This window comes from Aptenodytes patagonicus, chromosome 1 (assembly GCF_965638725.1).
Source record: "Aptenodytes patagonicus chromosome 1, bAptPat1.pri.cur, whole genome shotgun sequence".
NCBI lineage: Eukaryota > Metazoa > Chordata > Aves > Sphenisciformes > Spheniscidae > Aptenodytes > Aptenodytes patagonicus.
Genome location: NC_134949.1, coordinates 156,427,131 through 156,454,803, shown reverse-complemented (window position 1 = coordinate 156,454,803; position 27,673 = coordinate 156,427,131). Strand labels below are relative to the sequence as shown.

The 27,673-nt window shown below is 42.3% G+C and overlaps 2 protein-coding genes across 2 annotated transcripts in view; one reads left to right on the top strand and one right to left on the bottom strand.

Annotated features, from left to right (window-relative positions):
* Positions 1–109: 109 nt before the first annotated feature.
* Positions 110–12,969, bottom strand: C1H2orf49 (chromosome 1 C2orf49 homolog). Its single transcript, XM_076359996.1, has 4 exons — positions 12,826–12,969; positions 10,772–10,938; positions 4,684–5,056; positions 110–1,728 (listed from the first exon to the last, which is right to left on the bottom strand). Exons 1-4 carry the CDS (start codon positions 12,967–12,969, stop codon positions 1,672–1,674), a joined length of 741 nt encoding a protein of 246 aa, XP_076216111.1. The 3' UTR covers positions 110–1,671.
* Positions 12,970–14,857: 1,888 nt separating this feature from the next.
* TGFBRAP1 (transforming growth factor beta receptor associated protein 1) overlaps positions 14,858–27,673 on the top strand; it is a 35,556-nt gene continuing 22,740 nt past the window's right edge. The window contains exons 1-3 of the mRNA XM_076359984.1: positions 14,858–14,914; positions 17,710–18,411; positions 27,185–27,379. Coding sequence (XP_076216099.1) covers positions 17,727–18,411; positions 27,185–27,379 — 880 coding nt within the window. The 5' untranslated portion in view covers positions 14,858–14,914; positions 17,710–17,726. The remainder of the gene's footprint in view (positions 14,915–17,709; positions 18,412–27,184; positions 27,380–27,673) is intronic.

Genomic DNA, 27,673 nt, shown 5'->3' with positions numbered 1-27,673 from the left:
ATGATACTAACTGCTGCTAAAACTCCAAGGTAGCTACGGAGCCTTTTTACCCTGTATGCTTTTTCTTAAGTTCTAATCACTTCAAGTCCACTGAAATATAACCGTATAAAATGAACAAGCTTAATTACATCACAAAAACAACTCAGCACTACTTTGTTTGCTTTTAATTGAATTTATTTAAATAGGATAAGGCTACTTAAAAGACAACTTTTTACATACAAAATGTACATTACGTTAAAGTTTGCTGTACTCAAGTACAAAAACTACACAAGTGTTTAGTAAAAGGGAAACAGCACACAATATTTCAAAACACACATTCTTACCATTTTACAGCATTCGAGAAGTGCCTTTTATGTTATAACAGTGAATGGAGAACTTCTGTCAGTAATGAATTAAGCTACAGTTTTTGGTTTCAATATTAACCAACGTTAAAAATGTAAACAAGTTTTCAGATCACTACTGACAGTTAGTGGGTTAACTACATGGATTCAGAAGTCGATTCTTTTTTTGTTTGTTTCTGTTTTACTAAGTCTGGGAGCATTATTATTATTTACCATCCATATCTAAAATGGATCTAAATTGGCTTCACCCTGAGCCACTGAGATTTAATAAAAATGTTTCCATCAACTTAACTGGATTTCTGCCTTATAAGGCACTACCAATAATCCAGAGGAAACACCAAGTTTCACAGAAAATCAACATCCATCTTAAACTATCAAAGGAAGGGAAAAGAGGTTGTTTTTTCTTTTTTTAGATGCAATTACATACCCTAATGCTCTCAAGGTACTTCTTTGTCTTCCTATGCCTGTCCCTCTCCGACTGTTAGTAAGTTGAGAAAGCACTGACCTGCATTCCACAGATTTTCCCCATATTTTATAAGCATGATTGTAATCAGGAAAACAAGTAAATTTGCTACATCGGCACATTTTTACACTTATGCATCTATAAAATATGCCTGTGTATTTAAGAGAACATGGCACTAATCCATTCACTACTTCCTCTCAAAGATTCATATCAAACAGTCTAATTAAACATACTTCCATCTGTGCATTTCTTATTTCATACGTCAATAAGAGAAACTTCAATTTGAAGCAATGCTGTTAAATAGTTCATCTCTTATTACCAACCTAACTTGCACTGTAAATTCTACACTCCTTTTCTGTGCAACAAAAAGGAAAAAAAAATTGTCTCAGACTATCTTATCAGCAGAACGGTCAGTTTTCTCATGTAAATGAATTATCTTTTTGAAGCCAAGAAGGCTCTTGGGATCACTCTGAATCTCAATAGCTATTTTAACTATTTAACCAGAAGTGGAACAAAACTGAATCTTACTGAAACAAAAAAAAGATATATTTATATGTGTGAATCATAGTGACATGCAGGAGATGAACTACAATAAATCTTGAAAACTAGAAGTGGGGGGTTTAGTATGCTGTAATATTACCACCTTTTAAAGAAGTAATGAACTACTTGGTGTACAAGAGTAGACGCTCTTAAGGTGACTGGTGATGACTCCAGCTTTATAACAGGGAACTTTTAAACTTGTTAAAACTTCACAGCAATCTGAATCCCTGTAAGTTTTAAAAAGAATTGTACTTAAACTGTTTAAATAGGACTTATCTGTTTGAAAATATGGAAGTTACATTTATGTTTCAAGCACCATTAGCTACTTCATGGCCATGTAACATGCTGGATTTTCTTCTTTGCTTCCGTAGGCTTTAGGTCATTCTGAAATACAAGAAAATATATAAGTATTCTTAGATATACTGCGCAAGCAGAAGTTAGTAATTAACCTGCCAAATTAAAATCTAGTACTTACTATTACTCGGCTATATGCTACTACAACAGCTTTCTATTGCCATCTTGTGGAGAAAATTAAATATCACAGAACTTCTAAATATCACAGAACTAGAGAAGGTAAAAATAAAGCCAATGAATTTAACTACCTGCAAATCATATGTCTTTTGTTTTTTCTTAATCCTACAATTAGTTATGCAAAAATATCTTTCAATTATGCAGCATAGAAACTGGTACATACTGGAGTTTCAAAACATACTTCTAAAGTTATTTCAGATTGCCTTCTTAAAATACTTGTTGAAATGGGATTGTATAAGAAAAAAACAAATATACAACTAGGAAACCAATTTACTTTTGTCAAATAGGAAAAACGTTAGAAAAAGAGAAGGAAAAGTTGGTCTTCCTTTGTAATGACCTGTATAAAAAAAAGTGAAATAATTGCGAAAGCCTCAGATGAACTCATCTTTCAAGCCCCACCCCAAGAAACCAGAAAAAAAATCAAGTAAGCCCAAAGTAAAACAAGGGGAGATTGAAGTGGTGAAATAATTACCTTTCAGCATCTAAAGAAAGAAGAAAACCTGAGAAATTAGAGCTTTAATAGTCCACACAAGCAGAGTAAAGACAGATATATGAGTTTTCAAGAACATTCTGCAACACACTGGTTTGGGGAGCACAATCTGGAGATCTCTCTTCTCATTAAGAGTTTCAGCGTTAGTTTATTTACAGCAATCCTGTGGATTGCAACCACTGAAAGGTTTAAGGGAATTAGACCCAAAGATCAGAAGGATAGTTCTGTGCTATTCAGCATAAGAACTTCAGTTTTTCTTGAAAGTCAAAGAATGGTCACTTGCTTGAAAAGGCAATTGTCATTACTGTATACTAAAAATATATCAGGCTTTACACACTACAGCCATCTGCCAAGTACACTGATTCTTCCTGGCTGCATCACTTATTATTCAATACCACGTTCTTTAATCTCAGACAGTAAAGTAACATCCATACAACACACTTGCCTAACTTTAAACGTGTCTGACCGACATTAACCAAGGCATGACTGAACTTAACCAGTATTAACTTGAACAACAAACTGTGGCTACGAGAGAAAGTCAAGTGTCAAGAGGTCATAGCTTCTGAGTGTCAGTTATACAGCATCACTTAAAAGTGTTCATCATTGTGTCTACAAAACATTTAAATTAAATATAAAGAAGCTGTGAGGTGTATACTAAACAAGTTTCAAAAGTTCTGTAGGTTCAGATCTGACCAGTACTTAGAAGAGTTCTAAATACTAAAATAAGTTAGTGATACCGATAGTAGGAAACACACCTCTCCAGCATAAATTTGATTCAGGGCCTCAGCCATGATTCTTGTAAAAGTGGCTAAAGCTGTCTTTCAGAACAGCCATGTGTTTAGAAGCTCACGTTTAACAGAAGTCTGATGGAACCTACCAATCCATGCAGCAAGGATATTACCTGCATTCTTTCACGAAAGGATTTTAAAAAAAGAGATTAAGAGAAAGCATTTCATGAGGCAATATTGAGAAAACAGAAGCTGGTGTCCTGGAAAAATGTTAATCAACGTAATTGCACACTGCATATCTAAAGCTCCCCCTGCAGTTCAACTGAGAACAGATATTTCTATTTCTTCCTTTGAAGTCCAGACTTATTCCAGATATTCCCGTGGAAATGTGAAAATTCCTTCATTTGTATTATGAAGGAATAACACAAATGTAAGAGTTATCCCTACCTCACAGCACGTTTTAAAGAGGAGATGACCCATTGCTCCTTGCTTACTGACAAGCCCTTAAAGACTAATCACACCTTTGTCAAAAATAACCACTGTCTCCCCAACTGGCAGCTACATTCAGCACCATTACCTACACTTTCAAAGATACGCCTTCCTGAATTCACATATCCTGCCTCAGCTCTTGCCTCATCACTTCAGCTCATCAGCCTCATTCTGTCTCCATCTGTAGTGTAGTTCTCTTCTCTACAGAAAATTTGTTTGCAGCTGAATCTAACTTGCAGAAAGAAGATAACTATTTACCTTTATGTTTAACAGCTCAGTCATCAATCTTCTACTTGAGAACAGCACCCTTCTGTTCAAGATCTCAGCATGTCTTTCTCAGCATCTTATAGAAGGCCAGGTACCTGATTAAAATCACCATGGCTCAAAATGAGCACTCGACCTTTGGCCTCTCACTTCAACTAGTATGGTTTGTTGTTATGGCTTCTCATTCAGACCCACCATCTAGGCAGCTCTCCAGATTTTCACATCCAGTTCCTTCCTCTAGCTTGCCAATTGCTATGTGAGATTTAAAACAGATGGTGTTCTTCCTCTAAGGATATATTCTACAGCTCTCAGCATCTCACTTCAGTTCCCGTAATATCTCTTCCTTCACTTTGACAAATGAAAGCTTGTCCTATTCAACCATTCAAGTGTGATTGTTACAATGCTATCATTCCATTTTTTTCTTCCCTACTACAGAAAACAGACCACTTGTCCTCCCTTTAAGGCTGTTCATGTTGTTCTATAATACCTGCTCTCTCTCTCAGACCTACCAGTAGGATTATTTTGTTTGTATTTTATTTGACTGCTACCAGCACCACCTTAAGTATTACCTACTCACTCATTTTAAAATTACATGCATGTTTTCTACAAAGCTGCCTCTCTCACACAGAAGTTTCCCATGGACAAGTACAAAGTACTTCATTCATTCTAATCTTTCCCAAACCAGCTACTCTTTTGCCTGTTTCTAAATAAAAACTCTACTATTACTCCAAAATAAAATAATCCTGAAAACTCTTAGAAGAGTCTACCTTTGGCTCCTGCAAGTTTTAATTAAAAAAAAAAAAAAAAGCTGCAAAACAAGATACTGAACGTACATACCGGCAAATCAGATTCTTCTTTTGGAACAGCTCTCTTTAACTTCACAACAGTAGTTCCTGCTACCGGAGACAAAGGGTACACCTTCAGACTGGCCAATACACTGCTGTTAGTCTTTGAAATATTGTTCTGCTTAGCCTCATTATTCCTCATTCCCAGCTTAGCGTCCTCTGATAAACTGGAGGCTGAAATGTATGTTGAGGCATTTGAAGGAACTGATAATCTTCTAACAGTGTTGGTGGTGCTTCCAGCTGGAGGAGGTTTTAGCCGATCAGCAGCTCCATTCTCTGTCTTCTTCACCTTTATGCTTGTACTTGTTGAATTGCCATCAAATACGATTAATGGCCGTTTCCTTAAACCTTCCACCGTTGTAACACTGAAAATACAAATTGTAAAATTCTCAGAAACACAAGCTAGATGGTCCAAAAATAGTATATCCAAGATGTGAGTAGTAAAAATGAATTTAATCTTGCCCAAAGTAAAAATGTATCCCAAAATACTAACCTTAACCTCTTAGCTGCTCCAAACTTAGGCAACAGAAATTGCTTCCAAAATATAAAGGGGAGAGAGGGGCAGGGGGTTGTGTGAGGAACAGTGTTCTTCAGCAAAGAGGGTTGTGTGAGGAACTTTCTAGGCAGACAATTACAGTTGTACAACCAAAGACTGTATGCTTATACCACTGTAGCTATTCCAGAGTAACTAAAGAGATAATAGCTGTTAAGTATTTCAAAATGTGAATATTTGAGAAAATGTGTGCCACCTTACCTACAAGAACAGCATCTAATATCCTGATGCTTCTAAATCTCCCTGTTTCCACTCTTACTCAAAATCATAATGTTAAGACAATATAAAAGACTGTTAGACAAGGAATGAAAACATTAAGCGAAAAAAAAAACCCATGCCTGTTTTTGAAATAAGCTGCCTTTGAACAGGAACCCTAAGCTGATTTAATGACTTTTTTTTTTTTTTTTAAATAGTTTGTACCTTTAAGTCTATGTGTAGTCAGAGCTGGCCAATTTAGTAGCAACTGATTTATGATAAAGGAATACTATCAAGCTGATATCAAAATAGTAGTATCAGAAAACATCCTGACTGCCAAAAAATAAAGCACAAAGTTATCATAGCTCACTCTACATGAATTCAGAGTTTTAAAAAAGCATTGCTCAAGAATGACAAAGAGAAAGTGTTTGGAAAGCGCAGATTTAACAAATAAAAAAACCAAACCACCATTAAGTTATATAATATTCCTGTTTAGAAACTTCAGTTTTCAGTATACGCTTACTGTTTAATCATCTCATATTAAACAGATGAATAAAAGTTGAACAATAGTGTTTTCAACAATTAAATATATTCCTTAATTTGCAATTAACTAATTTGACAATATTGATGTTAGGTATCTCAACAGACTTTAAAATAAGCCACAAGCAGAGACTCCAATTCGTTTGACTTGGAACAACATTAGATTAGTAGCTGCTGATAAACCTCACATATATAAGAAATTACACATCGCTTGCACAATTTCTGTCCAGACCAGGGGTTTCTTTAAAAAAAAAATGAAAGGAGTCACAATTTAAGAGCTCATAGAGCAAGAGAAAGTTCAGTTCTTCTTCAGATTTGCTTCTACATTACTATCTGTTCACAACAACGTATGTCACATAATCCTGCTCTTTTTCTATTGTTGGGTTCCTGGAACTGATAGAGACAAAGAGAGACCTTCAATTCATTTGGGACTTGATTGTCAAGAGATCAGACACAACTCTTTGGCTTATACCTACAGTAGATGCCGTTTCTAGGAGAGCTTCTACAAAATGAGATTAGCTTCCAAGACCAGGAGTGTTCAGCCAGGCATGTTGTTTCAGTTAAATGCTACTGAAACAACAGTAGTATTTAACACGTCCTTTAAATTAAGGAGTATAATTTCACTTGAAAGTCTAAAAAGCTGACACACACTTAAAAAATAAAACATGATACTTTTTGCTCACTTTGGCTTTGTCCAAGAATTTATTCAACACTCCTGACAAAGAACACATTCCCCAGCACCCTTTTTGGAAAACTAGTTTACAAACTATGTGAAAGAAAAAAAAATGTATAGCTTTTTTCCGTCACCTTCCTTTAACGTAAGAAGTCTGCTTTTCCTATGGAGATTTTTTTTTTTAATTCAGCTTGGTGAGGACTGGCAAGTCAAGAAATAACTGCAATTCTAGGAGGACTGTTATCTATTCTAAACTCAATTTCAGAACTGTAGCACTTGTACAAATGACCACATGCTATAATACAGATAACATTCCCAGAGAAACACTTTGGGAAAGTTCCAAAAGAAATTTGGATGTTGTACCATCAAGAACTGTCACATCTAATTTTTAGATACATGGCTCACAGAATCTTGGGTGCGACATTCAGTTTCTTTATGTAAAGTACAAGCAGCTTAAAAGCTTCAGAGCAGGACTCATGTTAGCCAGCACTCTTCTGAGGGAGGACACTGACACTAGCTAACAGCTGTAAAGAACTGTTTTGGGATCATGTCCCCTCCTGCAGGACACTCTCTGTGAAACCTAGATTTCAATGCGCATCTCCTACGTCCTAGGGGAATGCTCTAGCCACACTTTGGGCCGGGCTGGACGGAGGGCATGCTCTAATCCTGCTGTTTACTTTGTAGTGCATGGTAAAGAATACAAGATTTACTAGAGGAAGCAAAAACTTCTCTACATGAGCAATCTGGGTTTCCACTGTTTCACATGATTACTCATGTAGTCAGGGTGGTCTCTGAGCAACTCCTGATTATGAGGACAATTTAATGAAAAACGCTCCTATTCTTGTCTAGCTTAGCCTGGTACTTAAGGTAGCACCCTAAAACCAGAGAGACGTGTAGGTTTTAGCTCCCACCCCTGATTATCCTAAATATTCATCTGTTACCAAAACAGGCAGGTGATCACCTCTTCTGTGAATGTCTGAAACTGGTCAGAAGTACCATGTTTTACACTGAACTCAATATTATCAGCACATTAGCAGTTCTCAGAGGATGCCGAAGTGGCCTCTCAAGTGACTAAGAAGACATGATGAGCTCTACCAAGGCCACAGCTCTGAGCACGCACAGCCACAGTGCTCCTGGAGACTGAGAGTTTGCAGGTGAGAGTCTTCAGACTCAATGGCACTTCAGAAACTACACAGACATTTTGAGATTTATACCATCCTCTCTCTCCCAGCAGGCAAGATGATCTTATAGATCTACAAAGTTAACTGTCCCCGAACATAAATACTTTCTGAAATGTTTGAAGTTGGATAGACTGCTTTTGTTTTTATTTGGTATGATCGTCTGCAAGCTCAAATATTCAGTAATAAGATGTATAAACCATCATCTGTGTTCTCAGATATTTGATTGTATTATTGAGGTATAACACATTACTGCAGCTCAGCTGATATACAGCAAGTCTTTTAGGACATGTCATCAATCACCAGCAGTAAAACTAAACATGATATTCAACACTGACTTTTAAATTTCACTGTGTTTTTACCTCCTGTCTGTAACTACTAGAGGTATGCAAACACACACTGAGCTGTGCTGATCAAGTCTCCAAGCCTCATATTAATTCCAGTGCATGTTGTAAGGCTGTGCTTTCCACAGAGGAACTCATCAGAAAGCTCCTGTTGTTCATATGATCAATCTGTTTACCTGACTTCTAAACCGAACTAATAGCACGCCTAGTTCCCATCTCTGACTTGCACATAACTTACAGCCTCACAATACCTAGGAATTTTGTTTTCTTTTTAAAAACAAGAATGCCATGCTCTGCTTCCTCCTCTGCACAATGGTATCGTGCCAGTTCTGCTTAAGTGGTGCACACAACTATGAGGAAAAGTGTAATATTTTAACATCCAAAAAGATGATTGAACTTCTTTGATTCTTTCTGTGAATATACTAGAACCGAAATTTTCTCAGTGCAACTTTTTCTTACCGAAAGTGCTGAAAGTCTGTTTCTCCCATTTCTCTGGCATTAGTAATACTAGCAGTAAAAGATTAACTTTTCTAGATGGTATTTTGCCAGGATATTTGTTAAGTATGAAAGATGTAATACAAGCAAAAAAAGTAACTGCTGGAAAATCTTAAAACTGTCTAACAACAGAGCAAAAGACTAAGCCTAGCATGCTAGATGTTAAGTGCTAAAAGCAACTGGTAAAGAAAAGCAGACTGGTAGATTAAACATATCTCCTTTTACTTACTATTTTCCCAGCAAATACTACATGGGTTTAACCATTACTGAATTTTAGTGTACCAAAATAAGAGCACCTAAACTTATTCTACATATAAACTCTTGATGAAGCCATTCTCCCATTTAAAAATTAACATTGCCTCCTTCTCTCAAAAACATCCAGCCTGCTATTTTATTTTTTGGTAAAAAATGATTTTGCACCTATTTCAGCACACCAGCAGTTTCTTATTATTCGAACACTAACCTCATGCTTTCATCCTCAAGTTGCAAGTTGTAAACAAGTCGAGGTACTAAAACCTTCTATGCGCATGGAAAAAAAAACCTGACATAAGATAACTCAGCATCCTAGCCACTAAAAATTTTTAAAAAAATCACTTGAATTTGTTTAGCTCTTCCCAGTTAGAAACCTCAGTAAAGCCAAAACAGACTCATGAAATCAACAAGCTGTAATACTGCGAAACTATAATGAGAATTTCCATCCACCTTTCCTTTAGCAGTTACTGCTGAAGTTAAATCAGAATGCCACCCATGCACATCACACATCAAAGTCAAAGTCTTGGACAGGGGGAAGGTCAGGAGGAGAAAAGATTCAGTAAAATAAACTTTTGAGGAAGATTTTGCTTTCTGATCAAATACAAACAGAAAGGTTTTAAAAACAAGGCAGAATGTTTCTTTCAGAAAGTAGGTATAAGTTTTGAATTGGACACAGGAAACTGCTGCAGCATACACCCCTGACTCTAGAGTAGACCAACCCTATACAGGGAGCAAGCTTTTAATTAAACATGCTTTTGGTACTTTTCTTAAACACAGTAAATATGATTATTATTTAACAATTATAAGGTGAAACAAAAAATAATTCCTTTTTCTTCATTATAAAGTATCTTGAAATGTACCAATAAGCCAGTATCAATACGGGCTGAGGGATGAAGGGATTGAGAGCAGCCCTGCCGAGAAGGACTTGGGGGTACTGGTGGGTGAAAAGCTGGACATGAGCCAGCAATGTGCGCTCGCAGCCCAGAAGGCCAATCGTACCCTGCACTGCATCAAAAGCAGCGTGGCCAGCAGGTCGAGGGAGGGGATTCTGCCCCTCTACTCTGCTCTGGTGAGACCCCACCTGGAGGGCTGCGTCCAGCTCTGGAGCCCTCAGCATAAGAAAGACACGGACCTGTTGGAGCGGGTCCAGAAGAGGGCCACGAAAATAATCAGGGGGATGGAACACCTCTCCTATGAGGACAGGCTGAGAGAGTTGGGATTGTTCAGCCTGGAGAAGAGAAGGCTTCGGGGAGACCTTCTTGCAGCCTATCAGTACTTAAAGGGGGCTTATAAGAAAGGTGGGGACAGACTTTTTAGTAGGGCATGTAGCAATAGGACAAGGGGTAATGGTTTTAAACTAAAAGAGGGTAGATTCAGACTAGATATAAGGAAGACTTTTTTTTACGCTGAGGGTGGTGAAACACTGGCACAGGTTGCCCAGAGAGGTGGTGGATGCCCCATCCCTGGAAACATTTAAGGTCAGGTTGGACGGGGCTCTGAGCACCCTGATCTAGTTGAAGATGTCCCTGCCCACAGCAGGGGGGTTGGACTAGATGACCTTTAAAGGTCCCTTCCAACCCAAACCATTCTGTGATTCTATGAAAAGAAGCACTATAAGCTAGATACTGTTAATAACATTTGGATGACAAAAAAAAGATTATCTTCCCCTTTTTCCTCGTATTGCAGTAGTAGAATCTAACACTTCTGACACAGGAGACCTGACACGGCATTCTCTGTAAACTGTCACAATGTCCAAAAGCTGTAGAAGTTTCATTAATCAGGCAAACAAAGATTCAACTAAATGCATTGTCCTAAGTTCTCCAAGTCTAGCCCAACAAAAGCTAAATTACCTTTTATTCTCACTTTTTGACTCATTTTGCTGTCTTTTCTTTTCCATCATTTTCCCCCATCTACTTTTTGGTAAGTCACGCTGAGGCAGTGGAATGGCATGTTGTCTATATAGATCAGTGAGACCATCTTTGTCCATCTTTACATCATTTTCGACAAGTATATTCTTCTGTGGAGAACAGAAAAAAAGTTGTTATTATTATGACAAATTCAAAGCACAACCATCTTAGTGGCATAATTTCTTTTTTTCAAAAGCCACTTTAAGGTAGTGTATTGGGCATAAATGCCAGGGTTTCAGAAGTGAGGGGGCTGCAGGGGTGACCGGTGTGGGGAGGCCATGAACTGCCTTGTGCCAATGACAGCCTGGTCTCCTGCCTTCCCACTGTCAGCTTCCCTTGTTTTCCGTGTGGATTACACTTGGTCCCTCCCTTCACTGAGGCAATGGGAAATACGGGATGTTTGGGTCAGTGCATAGCGGTTTCTTTTTCCACCACCTGCAAGCGCATCTCTTCACATATCTCCTCATATGCCTCTTCCTGTGCATTTTTCTCTGTCTCCCGCCCCCGGTGGCTGCCGCTCTTTGTCAACTGCATTTGAGCACAGGTGCCATGAGCTCCTCTGCTTGAAATTTTGGCATGTGATGGGCTGTTTTCATCAGTGTCAGAGACAGCTGGATCCAGCTGTGACTAGTACTGGGCAGTTCATCACCTTTGCCCACGCAGGTCAATCCTGCAGCCCCTCCCTATCCAAAACACTGCAATTTTTCCCAATAAAAATAGTAGCAAAAAAAAAAAAAAAAGGAAAAAGTTATGATAGACATACTGTTGATGACCGATGTTTTCACACACTCTTAAACACACCTCCCTGAATCCAACTACAATACCAGAGCTCTTCTGCACACTTCTAAAAAAACAGGCAACTAGAACATAACGCAGTTCAAACTCACAGATGTGGAGCCATGCTTCCTTCCTCAGTTCCCAAAGAATAAGTTGCGAAGGGAGATTTCTAGTAACTGTCAGTTATAACAGAACACCAGTTTTCTTTCTAATCATGTATAGGGTAGTGAAAACAAAATTTCTTGGTACCTCCTGCCAAATTTATTAAAAGAGAAAAAACCCCACTAACTTCCTACAAACTAGAGGCCACTGAAAGCAGGTCAAGTCTCTGCCACTGCTGGTTTTGGCAACACTTCACGACTTCTGATGTGGGCCTAAAACCTGTACGTTTTTGTCCACATAAACTACATGGACAAGAGCATACAAAAATTCAGCGAGCTCATACAAAAACCTAAAACTTTGATTACTATTGTTTCATGCACCTAAAATTTTCAGGCAAGGCAGTAACAAGTATTCCAAATCACATCAACTAAAGCTTCGTACGGTCCAAAACTGTTTGTAACTCACTTTCAAACTCTTTTTTTTTTTCAATTATGCATAGTTAAGCATTAGCTTGACTGATTATGTAGGATGCATTTCCTTAATTCACTGGGTATGAACACGGCAACTTTAACAGAGCAAAGATCATCTTTCCACAGATAATTTTACTGTATGCAAACACCGCCTCACAGACATGCTCATTTGGGTAAATTATTCTTTAGCAGCTACAGCGGCAGTGTTCAAACACAGCCCCTCCGCAAACACGGAGGCATCTCTCACACTACAGGCCTCCTCTAAGCAAGTACCTAGCCTACAGAGTACCGACTTGGGTTTTGTTTGGGTTTTGGGTTTTTTTTTTTCCCCTGAATGCTTCTTGCGCACCCGTTAAGGGCGCTACAAAGACTGGAAACCCCAGGAGGACTGGGAGAAAACTCCCCGTGTAGGTGATGGGGGGGGTAGGAGTTTCCTTGCAGAGTAAAGCGGAGAAACAAACAGGGCGGGTCTAACGCGGAGGGGGGAACACGACAACAAGCAGGGCCGCAGGCCCGCAGGCCCGAGAGGCCTCCCTTCCCGCCGGACGGGGCAGGCACCGCACCCCCGCCGCAACCCCCCCCCCGCCCCCCCGCCTCAGGGGCCGCCGCTCGGGGGCCGGCCGGCTCCGCGGCGGCGCCCGGCCGCACCTGCTCCAGGGTGAGCAGCAGGAACTCCTCCGAGAGCAGCTCCGGGTGCAGCAGCAGCAGCTCCGACTCCGGGCGCCCCGGCCCCCGCTGCTGCTGCCGCTCCTCCTCGCGGCCGCCCGCCCGGCCCCTTCCCTGCGCCGCCATCTTCTTCCCCCGGCGACCCCTTTCCGGCCTCCCACAATGCCGCAAGGGGCGCGCGGGGCGGGAGCTCGCGCGGGAAGTGACGACAGCTGCGTGACGTCAGGGCCCGGCCGGCGCGCGCTTTCCCGGTTTTCCCCTCGGTAAATACGTGTCGCGGAGCCGCCGTCAGGCCGGCGGCGGCTCCCTGCCGCGGGGGGCCGGTGCGTCGCCGGCCGGAGGGGAGCAGCCGTAGGCGGCCAGACACGGAGGGGCTGGGAACGGGGGCAGCCGCGCTGCGCCAAACGCTGCTTTCGCGTCACGTTCTGGAGCGGGAGGCAGTCTGTGACGCGAGCAGCCTGACTCGGGGACGGCAAAGCTGGGGGCGCGCCCTCCCGGGTCGGCTTGGCTCCTCTGGGCAGCTCCGCCGGCAGGCTGGGCTAGCGGGTCGGCAGGAGTCTTACGTGGCTGGTACGGTGAAGTCATCCCCCAGCTGACGCTGTTGGAACAGGCAGAGCAAATCTGTTTTGTTACGATTCTGCCGGCATACAAAACGTTTGTGCTGCTACACGCAGGAGCTTTGCCACCGAATGAATCGGGATCTGAAGCCTTGCCCCCAAAAGCGATGACTGCCGGTTGACGCTTCTTCGTCTGCAGTGACAAAAGCTGCTTTGCAATTCCAAAGTAAAATGCTCCTCTGAGTTAGTAACCTGCCCGCGTGTTTAAAAGCAGAGCAGGGAGTCGCAAATAATTACGCTAGTGAACTAACCGCGTCGCCGTTACAACATAAAATTGCGACGTAATTTTAAGTACTCGGTGCATTTTACAGAATTGGGAGGCGCAGGCACCAAGTAACACGAGTGACAGAACGAAAATCCACGCAGGTAGGACAGGTCGCGTATGTGTGACTACGTCTGTAACGTTACTGCTATATTCGCGCAGCGCTCCCAAGAGTACGAGTTCAAATCTCGAGTATTTAAAGACTCATCTGACGTGCGCAGGCGAGCAGCGTTTCTCGGCGACGCTCCGCACGGCGTCCCCACGGCCGTCTGCTGGCAGTTGGCGCGCTCCGTTCCCTTCTGCTCGCCCTCCTTCCCCCCTCCCAAGCCCTCCACAACCACCGTTACTTTTCGGTTTCCCCTGGAAGAGCCGCTTTTCCCGCCTGCGTTTGTCCTTGGTACTTCAGGGCCGGTCTGTCGCTACCGACTGTGATTCAACTACAGCGCTTGGAAACGGCAAACGCGCCCCTCCGGACCTGCCCGGCTGGCGGCTGCCGTTCGCGCTGCCGGGGCTGCTCGCAGTCGGGCGTACGGCCTCTGGGTAGATGTACGGCTTGGCTGCGAGCCCGGGCCCGTCTCTGAGGACCGGCCGGAGCCCAGCGGCCCAGGGACAGGGGCCTCCGGTTACCGGCGCAGCACGAGGGCGCCGTTACCCTTCCTCGCCTGCCCCTCCAGGGAAACCGCGCCGAGGGGCGGGCGCCCGACGCGGGCGGGGGGACCGGGAGCTGGCCCACCCACCGGCCGCCGCCGCCAACCGCGGCCGCGAGCCCTCCCCCCCGCGCGCGCGCGCGGTGGCTGCGCTGACGTATTCGCTCTCACCGCCCGGCCCCAGCCGCGCCCCCGGCGGGCGGGGTTCGTTGAGGCTCCACCCCCCGCCGTCGGCGCCGGGACGGCGGGCGCCCCTCCCCCGCGTGACCGGAAGGGCCCCGGCCCCTCTGGGTGAGGCGGCCCCCCTCCCTTCCTCGCCCCTCCCCTCCGGGAAGCGGTGGCGCTGGCGCAGGGCGGGGCCTGTGCCACACCGGAAGCGGCGCGTCCCCCGCCCGCCGGCGGACCCCCGCGCGCCGCGAGGCCTGGGCGCTGACAGCGCGGCCTGAGGCGGCGCCCGCCCCGGCCCCGGCCGCCGGCAGCGCACCGCAAGGCCTCGCAGCGGCGGGCCCGGCTCCCGGTGTGGCGGCGGCGCCTGGCGCTGGCAGGTGCTGGGGGAGGGCGAGCGGGAGGAGAGGCTGCGTCGCCTGCCGGGGCGGAGGCGGGCGCGCCGGGGGCCGGGGAGGCGCGGGGGCCGCGGGGCCGGTCGCTGCCGGGCCTGATTTGCGCCGCCCGGTCCGGCTGCGGGCGTGTGAGGGGACAGGGGTGAAGCGAACGGCGCCGCTGCTGCCGCCGCGCGGCCCGGCGCGCCGCGCCGGGCCGGGCAGGGTGCGGGCGGGCCCGGGGTGAAGCGCGTCCCCGTCCTCCCGGGGGCTGGTGCGGCCAGCTCTGGCGCTGGAGTGGGCCGGCACCTCGGGTCTGTGGAATCGTACCGACAGGTTAATTAGGGCTTGCACGCAGTTCATCGCGCAGGGTGTGGGAGTGCGTCTACGTGAGCGAGCGGTGCGGAGGTGAGGTAGGCAGGGGGCTGGCCTGCGGGGCAGCAGCAGGCGAGAGGTAAATGCAGAGCAGGGTATTGCCTCGCAAAGGTGGGGGAGAGCTGCTTTCCACTCCTTACCGGAGATGAGTGCACGCGGGGTTATTAGTGCCTTTAGGAGAGTAAGATTTAGTAGGCTGATAATTTGCCAGCCTATTGATTATTTTTTGACCGCAAACATCCCCGTTATCTTGTTTTCCGGAGTTCTGAACATCTAAAAAGTAGCATGCTGACTTCCATTTGTAACTCGGGGGTGGCCTCTTGCACTTTAAAGGGACAGCATGTTCTGCGGAACCTGTGTCTTTGCGGTGCGCGTAGGCCCCTAAGCTCTTAAAAATGAGAACAAAATAAATGTAAAAAAAAAAAATTACATGCAGATTATGCGTGTTGACGTTGATTGTTCTTAAAAGCTTTTTTCACAGCTTTTTTCTAGCATGAGTGTTTTAATTTCTTTGCTACCAGACTTATGTAGTACTACGTTATTTTTTGTTCTTTCTGCTCAGGGATTGTGTATCTATTTTGATTTCTTTTACACTTTTATTTTTCATCTGCTTTCATTTAGTAAGTTTTTTTGGAGGTTTTTGATACATCTTGATGGAGAGCAAAATTCTGTAGTTCTCCCAATGGTATACATTAACGTTTTTACGTTGGTCTACAGGAACGTTAAGTTGTTGTTGGCAGCTTCCAGTAAAAAAAGCTGCCTAACTTCTCCAGACGATAGTTTATTACTTCAGGCTACACACAGGCACTCAAAAATGGTTGGAGTTTTTTTGGCAGTCAACCTTTGGGCGGCCCTTTTTAAGTTAATGTGCTGTGTTTCTTTTGATAACATTGGAGGATAACATGGCTGTGTTGCCAGAGACTTGCATTATCATTTCACCTTAGGCTGTTTCTCTAGTACTTCCTGGGTTTGGGTTTTTTTGTTGAAGGCCAGAACACTAATTTACATCCCAGGTAAAGATGCAATTTGAAAATGTCATGGAAGCCCAAACTAAAATCTCTAACTTCTGAAAAAAATTAGGAAGTTCTTGGCAAAAAAGATCACTACTATCTCTTTGTAATATGATTTGCTTCTGGCTATGTTCTTAGTTTGATCTAATTTTATTTAGTGGTTACTTGTGCATTGTGTACCTTACCTTTTCTCACTCAGTTTTGGAAATTTTTGCCACGGTTTTCAGTGTTCTCTTGCAAAAGCAAAGGGTTTTTTTTAGATATAATAATTTGAAACTAAATTCATTTTGACTATGTTTGGGTTTGGGTTTGTTCACAAGAGCATCTTGTTGATGTTGGTTTCTGTGTTGGCCCACAGAAACTTCATTTGATGTTTTATGCCTCCATTGTACATGTGGACTAGAAGCAATTGTATATGTTATTTCTTAAATCCATTCAAGATGTTCAGTGTTGTGTCTTCCCCTGTGTGGGCTAAGTTGTCATTACAGACCAGTCATGACAAATTAAAAGGTGATTAAACAAGCAATTTCTCATCTGCTCTTCTTTGGAGTGTTGAGCACAGCTGTCTGGTTTCTTATAAAAATAACACAAGTCTGGACTACAGTAAAATTAGGCGGACTGTTTTTAAAACACTAATAATTGCTTCATAAATTGCATCTGTCCCTTGGCAGTGCTTGATTGCAGAATGGTAGATATAGTTTGTAGAATGAATATTAGAAGTGCTGCTTAGCACTTAAAGACAGACTTTTGGAAAGGTTGTGATGGTAGAGAACAGAAACTCTTCTGATTTCCATGATATTGCATCTTGAGCTTAACGAATGCTTTATGGACCATGCTTCCAAATTTGCTGTGTGACTGTGCTTTATAATTGCTGGTGCGTATAGTCCAATACAGAGAATGTGTAAGTAGCACTGAATAAAACAAATACTCTGCAGATACTAAAAAAAAAAGCCACAAGCCAACAACTTTTGTTAGGAGTTGGATGATACCTTGTGTAAATTATTATTTAAGTGGCTTGAAAGTTATGTATTTCTGATTGCTGGAGAGTAAGGAATGTAAAGTATGTGTTAAAATGGAATATGTCTATGATATTTTGCTAAGAGACTATGTACTAATAGGCCTAAATTGAGTGTAAAGCAACATGAGACGTTAACTTGTAGCACTAAATGCCTTGTGGCTTCTCTAGAAATCCGAGAGCCGAAGCTTGTATCTTTTCATGTGCAGGTGATATAAACCTGTGGTTGTTAATGTGCTCATTCTGGCTTGTGTAATCAGGTTGAAAATAGAGTATAGACTATTAAAAAAATGCAACAATGAAGTTTTTGTATTGGTGAATGTTAAATTGCTACCTCTGAGATTTGATTATGTGTGTGGAGGTAAATAGTGGTGTGGTTTTTTTTTCTTCTCTTTAATCAGATCACCCAGAAGACACAATGAGTGTTAAAGCTTTCAAGCTCGTTTCTGCTGTTGAGCGGGAGATGTTAATGGGAGACAAAAATTACATCAACATCGAATGCATTGAGTGTTGCGGAAAGAACCTCTATATTGGAACCAATGACTGCTTTATCTATCACTTTCTGTTGGATGAAAAGATCTCAACAGCTGGAAAAATAACTTTTGCTGCCACCAAGCAACTGCATAAATACCTGGGCTTGAAGAAGCCTGTGAGTGAGTTGAAAGCAGCCTCTGCCCTCACCAGGCTTCTTGTGCTTTGTGACAACACAATAACACTAGTTAACATGATGAACTTGGAACCTGTCCCCACTGGTGCTAGAATCAAAGGAGCTGTGACATTCGCATTAAATGAAAACCCCGTGAGTGGGGATCCTTTCTGTGTGGAAGTCTGCATTATCTCGGTCAAGCGGCGGACCATTCAAATGTTCATGGTGTTTGAAGACAGAGTCCAGATAGTGAAGGAAGTGTTTACTCCAGAGCAACCCTGTGCTGTGGCTGTAGATGGTTATTACCTATGTCTTGCACTTACTACACAGTATATAATTTTGAATTATAATACTGGCGTCTCCCAGGATCTATTTCCTTATTGCAGTGATGAGAAACGGCCAATTGTGAAAAGGATAGGCAGACAAGAGTTTCTGTTGGCTGGCCCCGGAGGCCTAGGTGAGACTAAGGATTGTAATTTTTTTTGCAGTTTTTTTAACTTCTCTCTCTTAATTTCTCTCAATTTGGGAAGCAAAGCTTAACTAATCAAGTGCGGTGCACAATAATGACAATTTTCTTCACAGGGTTACACTGGAATGTTGAGATAAAAAGGTAGATGGTAAATTTTTTTGTACTAAGTATTATTATAACTCTCCTGCTTTTTTTAATGCACAAAAATCTGATTATTTGTATTTTAGTCATGTCTGTAGAAAGCTTCATTTCTGTATAGACAGCTAACAGTAGTAGTATCTTGCAGCCCAGAGTAAAAAAATTGGTTGGTACCAAGTGAAACTTGAGAGGCTGATAGGCTCTCTGTAGTGACTAGCCAGACTGGGTTTGAGGAGCCCCATGTTGCTATAAATTTAGTGTAAATTAATTAATTTAATTAGTGTAGATGAGTTAATTTTTTTCTCAGTTGCTATTCAGAGGAGTTCATACAAAGTTCATTTTATAGATTGTAGCAGATTCACAAATAGCTATGTTGTACTACAGTGCTAGTAAGAAATGTTAGTGGAAGTAAACTGTATCCTAACTCTTGTACAAGTAAACTCTGTCCGAACTGTAGATGTTGTCAGATACTACACAATTTTTATGCTCCCATTTGCTTAATTTTTTTAATAGTATTTTTCAGCTCCATGTTACAGAAAATGATAGTTTAAGTATTGCAAAACCAAAGTTAAATCATGTGAAATAATGCTTTTGTCTAATAGACAGATGATTGTAAGGATTGTTGTTGTAATCTGTCTAAATCAACAATATGCTGTGAGGTCAGTAGTCTTGAGCTTTTTTTGGAAAAGCTGCAATATCCCAGAGCTGACGGACCACAGGCAGAATGCTTTCATGCTGTTTGCCATATGACTCTCCATTTAGGAGATGCAGTTTATTTATCTTCCCTGACACATTAGGAATAGCATGACGCAAAGATCACAACTATTTAGGTCCTTAATTCAGGGATCTGCATGTTTTTTGTTTTTTTAATATAAATTCTAAAGAAAAACAAGAGTGCAATCAGTTGTTTATATTTAAGTTTTGTCTTGTGATCAGAATGTGAGATGTACATCAACTCACCAGTTTTTCTTCAAAGAAGTAGAGACTCATTAGAATATCAGTTTATGCAAATTAAAGATGTTCCAAGATGAACTTGTTTTTTCAGACGTAGGGCTTTTCTAAATCATCTTGGTTGCCCACTTCTTATTAAAACTCTTAGTTACTTGAAATGTGGACATGCATTTGTGGACATTAACTGTTTTAGTAGTGCTATGACAGTTAACATTTGTGAATTGACTGTCTGAAAGTATTCCCTTTTGACACGTTTTGAAGGAGATACCATTCTTACTTTAATCTTTATCTTTTTAGGAATGACAAACCAGATTCTGTTCAACTGGTTCATTTCTTTTTTGATTAAGAATAGATACGTTTTCAAAAGCATAATTGTATCTAGTCAGAAAGCAGAATTTTATTTAGTCCAACTTTTGCTTTTATCTGGTGACCTGGAAGAGGGCTATACTGTAAGACCTTTACTCATAAAATCCAACATCCTTGTGTAAGTAGATTGTCCTGGGGTTAAAATTGCCAGATATGTGATATCTTAAGCAAATGCCCTTCTGCAGCTCTAAACATGCTATCAACCTCCCTTTTTCCCATAATACAGGCAAAGTCTACCTTCTACTAGCTCAGAAACCTTACAAAGACTGCTTGCTATGGATTGTATATCTTTTCCTTGCCTAATTCAGCTTGTGGGTTTGTTTGGGTTTTTTAATCATCTGTTCTCTATTCCCTCCCCACTGTTGTTTTCTTTAGTATTATCCATCTTTCTGTTCTTCCTTGGTAAAATTCTTAGTGTCTTTAACACTTGTCTCTGAAGTTGTGAAGATGGTTGAGCCCCTTTATAATACATAAGCATTGTATATCTTGGCATTTGAGGTAGGCCTCTGCTGTAAAGTGAATGGACTTGAAAAAGCTTGATGTAAATTTTCAATTCTAGTTTTGGTTTGCTTTTGTATGTCTTATTGGTTAAGACGTTCATTTGGCATTTGGTAGAGCATCTATACTAAATTCAGCCTTTTTTACTGAGGTGGATCTATTCTGCATTAATATATTCGGCTTTATGGTGTCTGAAGTGACATTTATCTAGATTAATTTGCTTTTGAGTTAAGACTGGAATTTAGAATGGCAGAAAGCAACTGCTTAAAATGATAATCATAAAGTAAAACAATTTGAGTTTCTTGGGTATGTAAACTTTTTCCTTACCTGGACTCTGCATTTAAAACTGATTGTTAGAATTGTTCATAGTTGATCCATAGACTTAGCCGTTCAGTAGTTTGTTGGCTCTACTTGCAGTTAGTATATAGCTCATTCTTTCAAAGGGAGGAGGAACTTCATTTTTGATGCATCTTCATTCTGTCCAGTAATTAGTTCATTCAGAATTGAAAATCACTTCTTTCTGATTATGTATGAAACTATGCTTACCAAAATTCATTTTTTCATTTCACGAAGCTCTTGTTGCATGTTTCTAATCAGATTTCCTGCCATACAGAGGCTTTTAAGTTTTTAAAATTTCAGCAAACAGTTCTTGCATATTGCACAGGGCATGCTTCTTAGCACCAGCTGGAGCAACTACCCCAAAACATCAGAGGCCTTGTCTCAGACCGAGCTCCAAAGGGAGGGTGCAGCTCTTCAGGTCTTGAGCTGAAGGAAGCGCCTGGTGTCTCTTGCTAAGACTCGGGCAGGGGGAAATTTTGTCCTTGCCTGCAGGAGTTGTGTGCTTGGTTGACGATTTGTGTTGCCAAGTAAAGGAGATGCAGGAGGAGGTCAGCAGAGTGCACGGCATCAGAGAGGACCAAAAGGAAACTGAATTTTCTCCAGGACCCAGGCATGAGCCTAAACCCCCAACTGTACTGGGGGAAGGGCAGGCTGAGTCTCTGCTTGTTCTGTGATGGCAAAGGCTGGAAACTTGTGACTTATCGTAAAAGGAAGAACTCTCCTTCTCAGCCTGCAGATTTGCATCTGTAGAATATGTTCAGTGCTCTGGTAGCAGATGAGAAGCGGGAAGCTCTGTCCAACAAATCATCTGAGCCTGTACAATGCAGTAGCACCAGGAGGAATTAGCGGGTAATAGTAGTGGGACATTCCCTCATATTGGAGATGGAGGGTTTCTCGTCAGACCTGCTGGTGAGGAGGGATTTGGCTTTTATGACTATGGATCCCTATTTAAGGAAGAGATGGGATCCACCAGGCCAAGTGAGGCAAAAGTGTTTTTGTGAACAGGCTGACCAGCCTGGTGAAGAGGATTTAAACTAGGAATGGTGGTTGTAGGCTGAGTTGGCAAACAACGAGTGCAGGATGATGTGGATGAGACTTTGTAATCAACAAACAGGGCTGAAGAGGCCCTGCTTCAGGCATGTGCACACAAAGAAGTGTGTACAAAACAACATGATGGTGAAAGCGCTCTTGCTTTTTCTGGGAAATCAGCACAGCTGATTTAACAGTGTCAACAGCTGAGGTGAGGGTTACCCATTACATGAGAGCAGCAGGAAGGTATGGTGTTGTGCCTTGGGACAAAGGAGGAGGCAGCTGAGATTTTATGGATTAGGGTTAGAGGGCAGACTAACATGGGGACATTGTGAATGTCTACTACAGACCACCTTATCAGGAAGAAGATGTAGGTAAGGCCTTCTTCAGATAACTGGAAGAAAACTTCATTTGCAGGCCCTGGTTCTTAGGGGACACTTGAACCTGCTAGAGGGGCAGCACAGCAGGGCACAAGCAGTTGAGAAGATTTCTGGAGTGCGTTGGTGTTAACTTCTTGACCCAGGTAACTGAGGAGCTGATGAGGGGATGTGCTCTGTTAAACCTGGTTAGCGATATGAATGTCAGGGGAGCAGCCTTGCTGCAGTGTCCATGAGATGGTGAAGTTCAGGATCCCGAGAGAAGGGAACAAGGCAAAAAGACCACAAGCCTGGACAGCAGACTTTGGTTTGTTCGGGGTCCTGCTTAAAAGAATCCCATGGGATATGGTCCTGGAGCAGAGGACTGCCTCCTCCAAGTTCAAGAGTGGTCCATCCCAATGAGCAGGAAAACAAGCAAAGGTGGCAGGAAGACTGCATTAATGAACAAGCAGCTCCTGACTAAACTCAAATACAAAAAAGGAAGCAAATGAGGTGAAAGTGGGGCCAGGTGACCTGGAATATAGAGATGCTGTTGAAGCATGTGGGGATAGGGTTAGGGAGGCCAAAGTCCATCTGGCATTGACTCTGCTGTGCACCATGAAGGGCAACAAAAAGAGCCTCTACAAGCATAGCAGCAGCAAAGGAAGGCTAATGGATGCCCACTGCTGAATGGGGCAGGGAACCTGGTGCCAAAGGACATGGAAAAGGCTGAGGTACTTAATGCCTTCCTTACCTCAAACGTTACCTGTGTGACCTTCCTTTAGGAATCCTCAGCCCCTAGGACCAGTGGGAAAATCTGGAGCAACAAAAACCTGCCCTCAGTAGAGAAGGATTGGGTTATGGAACATTTAAATAAACTGGACAGACAAATCCATGGGACCTGATGGGGATGCACCCATGAATGCTTGAGGGTGGTGGTCAGTGTCATTGCGAGGCCACTTTTGATTATCTTTGAAAGGTCACAATGATCAGAGGATGTTCCTCAGGACTGGAAGAAAACAAATGTCTTCACTCCTGTCTTAGATGAGCAAGAGAAAGGATCTAGGGAACTAAAGGCTGGCCAGCCTTATCTTGATCCCCAGAAAGGTGATGGAGAAAATCCTGGAAGCTATTTCTGAATATACGAAGGACAAGAATGTGATTTGGAGTAATCAACATGGATTTACAAAAGGGAAATTGCCTGACCAGCCTGACAGTCTTCTATGATTAGATGCCTAGCTTGGTGGATGAGGGGAGAGCAGTGATACTGCGAACTTCAGCAAGGCTTTTGGCAGTATATCCCCTAACATCCTTATAGACAAACAGATGAAGAATGAACTAGAGAAACAGTGAGGTGAATTGAAAGCCTGGCTCAAAGGTTTGTAGTCAGCAGCACAAAGTCCAGCTGGAGGCCAGTCACTAGTCGTGTGCCCTGGGGGCCGATAGCGAGGTCAATACTAACATCTTCATTAACAACATGGATGGTGGGGCAGAGTGCACCTTCAGCAAGTTTGCAGATGATACAAAAGTGGGAGGAGTGGCTGATACACTAGGGGTTTGTGTTGCCATTTGGAGGGACCTTGACAGGCTGGAGAAATGAGCTGACAGGAACCTCATGAAGTTCAGCAAAGGGAAATGTCAAGTCCTGCACCTAGGGAGGGACAGCCCCGTGCACCAGTACAGGCTGGGGGCTGACTGGCTGGAAAGCAGCTTTGCAGAGGGGGACCTGGGGGCTCTGGTGGGCAAAGTGACCATGAGCCAACAATGTACCTTTGTGGCAAAGAAGTCCGACAGCCTACTGGGTGGCATTTAGTGGTGGACTTGGTAGTGTTAGGTTAACAGTTGGGTTTGATGATCTTAAGGGTCTTTTCCAACGTAAATGATTGTATTAGGAAAAGTGCTGCCAGCAGGTTGAGAGGCAATTTTTCCCCTCAGTCCTAGTGAGACCACATTGGGAGTGCTGGGTCCAGTTCTGGGCTCCCTGAATGGCATGGACATACTGGAGTAAATCCACTGAAGGACCAGAAAGACAACTAAGTGATTGGAGCACCTCATATGTGGAGAGGCGGAGAGCACTGGGACTGTTCAATCTGAAGAAGAAAATGCTTACAGAGATCTTATCAACAGGTACGGGGAGGATAAAGAAGACAAAGCCAGACTGCTCATTGGTGGTGTATTCAGTGAAAGGATAAGAGGCAGTCGGTACAAACTGAAATACAGGAAATTCTATGTAAACATAAGAAAACAAATTCCTGATTGTGATGGTGCTCAAACCAGGAAATAGGTCTTGGAGAGGATGTGGAATCTCTGTTCTTAAAGATACTCAAAACCTGACTGGGTGAGGTCTTGAGCAACCTGTTCTGGTTCACCCTACTCTGAGCAGGGAAATCGGATTAGACAGTCTGCGGAGGTCCCTTCCTGCTTCAACTACTCCATGACTTTAATGAGTGAAAAAATACAAATTTTAAATACCTAATTTTAGTTTATTCCTTTTGCTTTTCCAGAATAAACTCTTCTCAGTGGTGCATGGTTTGAACAGTTGTATAGTGATTGAGTAGACTACAAATGGAATTGGAGAACTGAGCTTGTTACCTTGTAACAAGCACACAGGTACTAAGCAGAATGATTCATAGAAGGTTATGTGGTGCCTTTTCTCATAGCTGGTGACGCTGCATAGAGCAGAGTAGTCAACAGTAACCAGCATGTTCCCTTCTTGTTCTCACCCACTCGTAGTGTTTCTCATGCTGTCAACTTTTATGATAACTGAAAGTTTTCATATTCCTTTTCAAACAAGTAATAAAGTTTTTTTTCAATTTTACAGATATTTTCACTAAGAAGTTTTTTGTTTTAAAACAAACAAGTAAACAAAATCTGCAGTCTGTTGCACAAAGTCCTGAGTAACCTGATCTAAGTTGGTCCCGCTTTGAGTGGGGGGGGGCTGGACTGGATGTCCTTCAGAAACCCCTTCTGACTTAAATTATTCTATGATTCTATAAATTTCGAGATCTCTTGGTGCTGAAAACAGTGTGGCTGTGTTTTGGGTAACTCTTGTAACCTTTAGATAGCGTATGCATTTTTAATACAGAGTTGATTACTGGCTTCATCTCAGTTTCATCAAGCGCATTCCTGTACTATAAAAAGGCCACAGGTTCTGATTGTAGTTGTCTTGTTTATTGTTATCCTTAGGTGAGAGCTGGATGAAGACAGAAAATGCATCATTCTACCACAGAAGCCCTAGCTATTGAGGGCAGAGGGATGTAGAGAGCCATTGACTTGGAAGAGTACTGTGCATTGCTCTGCATACCCTTTCACTTCCATAAAGGATTTTTTAAAATTACCTAAAGAAGAGCTCTGTTATCTAAAAAAAAAAAAAAAAAAAAAAGTTTTTTAAATCATGTTTTTAGAATATTTTTTTTGAGAGTGTAAGAGAGAGAAAATTCTAAGAATTGGTATTTCAAATATAATTAGCCCTGAGTTTACTACTGGCTAGTATGTATGTAACTCAAGTTTTCTCCTACTTTTTGAAATGGGATTATAACAGAGTAATAACTGGAAGGCATTAAAAATGGATAGTGCAGTCTGCCTGGCATAAAATTCCACTTCTGATCCATAAGAATATCAAGATCTATAGAGGAAATTGGGAATTATATATTATGGCAAAAAAAAAAAAGTATTTTCTGTAAGGCACTCTGATTGAAAAGCTGATCGTTATCGTGAAAAAGCAAATAGCATCACTTGCTAATATGTCAGATGTGAAACTTTAATTTTGTGTTGCACCCTTAGTCAAGCGAAAGGGCTGATCGTTTCAAAGCTGCTATAAAGGATCCAGAAGCTTAGTCTCTACACCGTAGTTCTGTGAAAATCTACAACCTTCTGGTTTCCTTCACGCCTTATGCCCAAGATGGTCCTCCTACCCAGCTACCTTTACCTCATTATCCTCTGTTTGGAAGAGGTTTTGTAAATTGAGTAACATAATCTTTTTATCTTCTCTGTCCTTTAGAGCTCAGACTTATTCTACCAGCTGTCAAGTGGCTCATTGCTGCCGAAGAACAATTTTCATGGGCGTGTCTTTTTAATAGCGTGAGAATACTGGTTTTAAGGGGTATGCATTCATGTTTAGAACAGAAGTTTACATAGTGCTTCAGCATGGCTCAGCTGGCAGAGGGTTACTGAACTAGGTCTGAAAACTGACTGGAGTTTTTCTTCAGTTAATGTCTCGGGAAGAATTGGGGAATACCAAGTAGCGTAAATAGAACCAGTGATGTGTGGTCCAAAAGCAAGTCAAACTTCTATTAAGCTAGGAGAAGGAAGAAGGACAGAATAGACAGGAGGAAAGATAGTGGTAAAGAAAAACACAAATTAACTGAAGATTTAGTATGGTTGTTTTGAAGACAGCATAGGAGGTATTGGGATATTAAGTCTACTCTGTGCTTGGCTTTTGGGAAAATATGTTTTATATGCAGCGTCTGCATTTTTTTTTTTCAAATGATTGAAAACACAGATGCCTCACAGGAAGTGACTTGTCCCAAGGAGCCAGACGCTCATTTTGTGAAAATGGTGCTGTAGCAAAAGAGAAGAAGTACAAGTAAATGATTGTCTGTCAACTAAAATGCTCTTTAGACATTTGACACTACGAGGAACAAATATGCCTGTATTGCCAAATAGGTCAGGTGGTGCAGGTCTGCGGCTCCTGCTAAGGCAGTATTGTTTGAATGCTGGGTCTCACTAAATATTAGTGTTTTGAAATGAACTCAAACCACATGGCGTAATTCTTGTTAAAAAAAAATCTGAAACTTACTAAACTTGAATAATTCTTGCTAGTTTCTTTCAGTATTGCTCTCTTCCGTTTTTGGTGTTGTCTGTTTCTGTGGTGAAAGAGAAAGAAAAAAAAAAATTTGAACTGAACTAACCAACAGGTCTGTAAGGTCCAGGGAGGTGTGATGCGCTGTTGCCGTGCCACCTGATACTGCATCTGTTCTTCTGAGACTTTTTTATTTCTGTACCTTGGTACCCATGCTTCGTATTGAGAAAACGACAGTCTTCAACTAAAACGAGCCTCAGGCTTTGTTTTTCCCTTTTTGTAGGCATGTTTGCAACTGTAGACGGCATTTCACAGCGTGCCCCTGTGCACTGGTCAGAGAACGTGATTGGAGCAGCTTTGTGCTTTCCTTACGTGGTTGCTCTCGATGATGAGTTCATTACAGTGCACAGCATGCTGGACCAGCAGCAAAAGCAAACGCTGCCTTTTAAAGAAGGTCACATTCTACAGGACTTTGAAGGTATTAAAAAGGACACTTTTTTGCATCAGTAATTCTGGAACAACCACCACTGTGGGCACAGTCACTTCAGTTTGTTTTTTAAACAAAATATCTGGCAAGCGCATTAACTGTTGAAACTTCTATTGCAAATGCTTTCCTGATTAGATTCCTGCAGACTATGATAGGAAAACTTGAGTCATCCAAAATTCCACGCTTCTAACAAAATGTGTGCTCATTAAATGTGCTCTAATTGTCGAGTTAATTGTTGGGTAGGAGTCTGTGGGGTTAGAGCTTTTTCTTGTAACTTAATTATTT

Bases quoted from the DNA above. Each gene is read 5' to 3' on its own strand.
- C1H2orf49 (XM_076359996.1), bottom strand. From the start codon at position 12,969: ATGGCGGCGCAGGGAAGGGGCCGGGCGGGCGGCCGCGAGGAGGAGCGG. The intron at 10,939-12,825 runs GTGCGGCCGGGC...TGTTCTCCACAG, and splicing joins TGCTGCTCACCCTGGAGCAG to AAGAATATACTTGTCGAAAA. The intron at 1,729-4,683 runs GTATGTACGTTC...CTTGTATTTCAG, and splicing joins AAGAAGAATCTGATTTGCCG to AATGACCTAAAGCCTACGGA.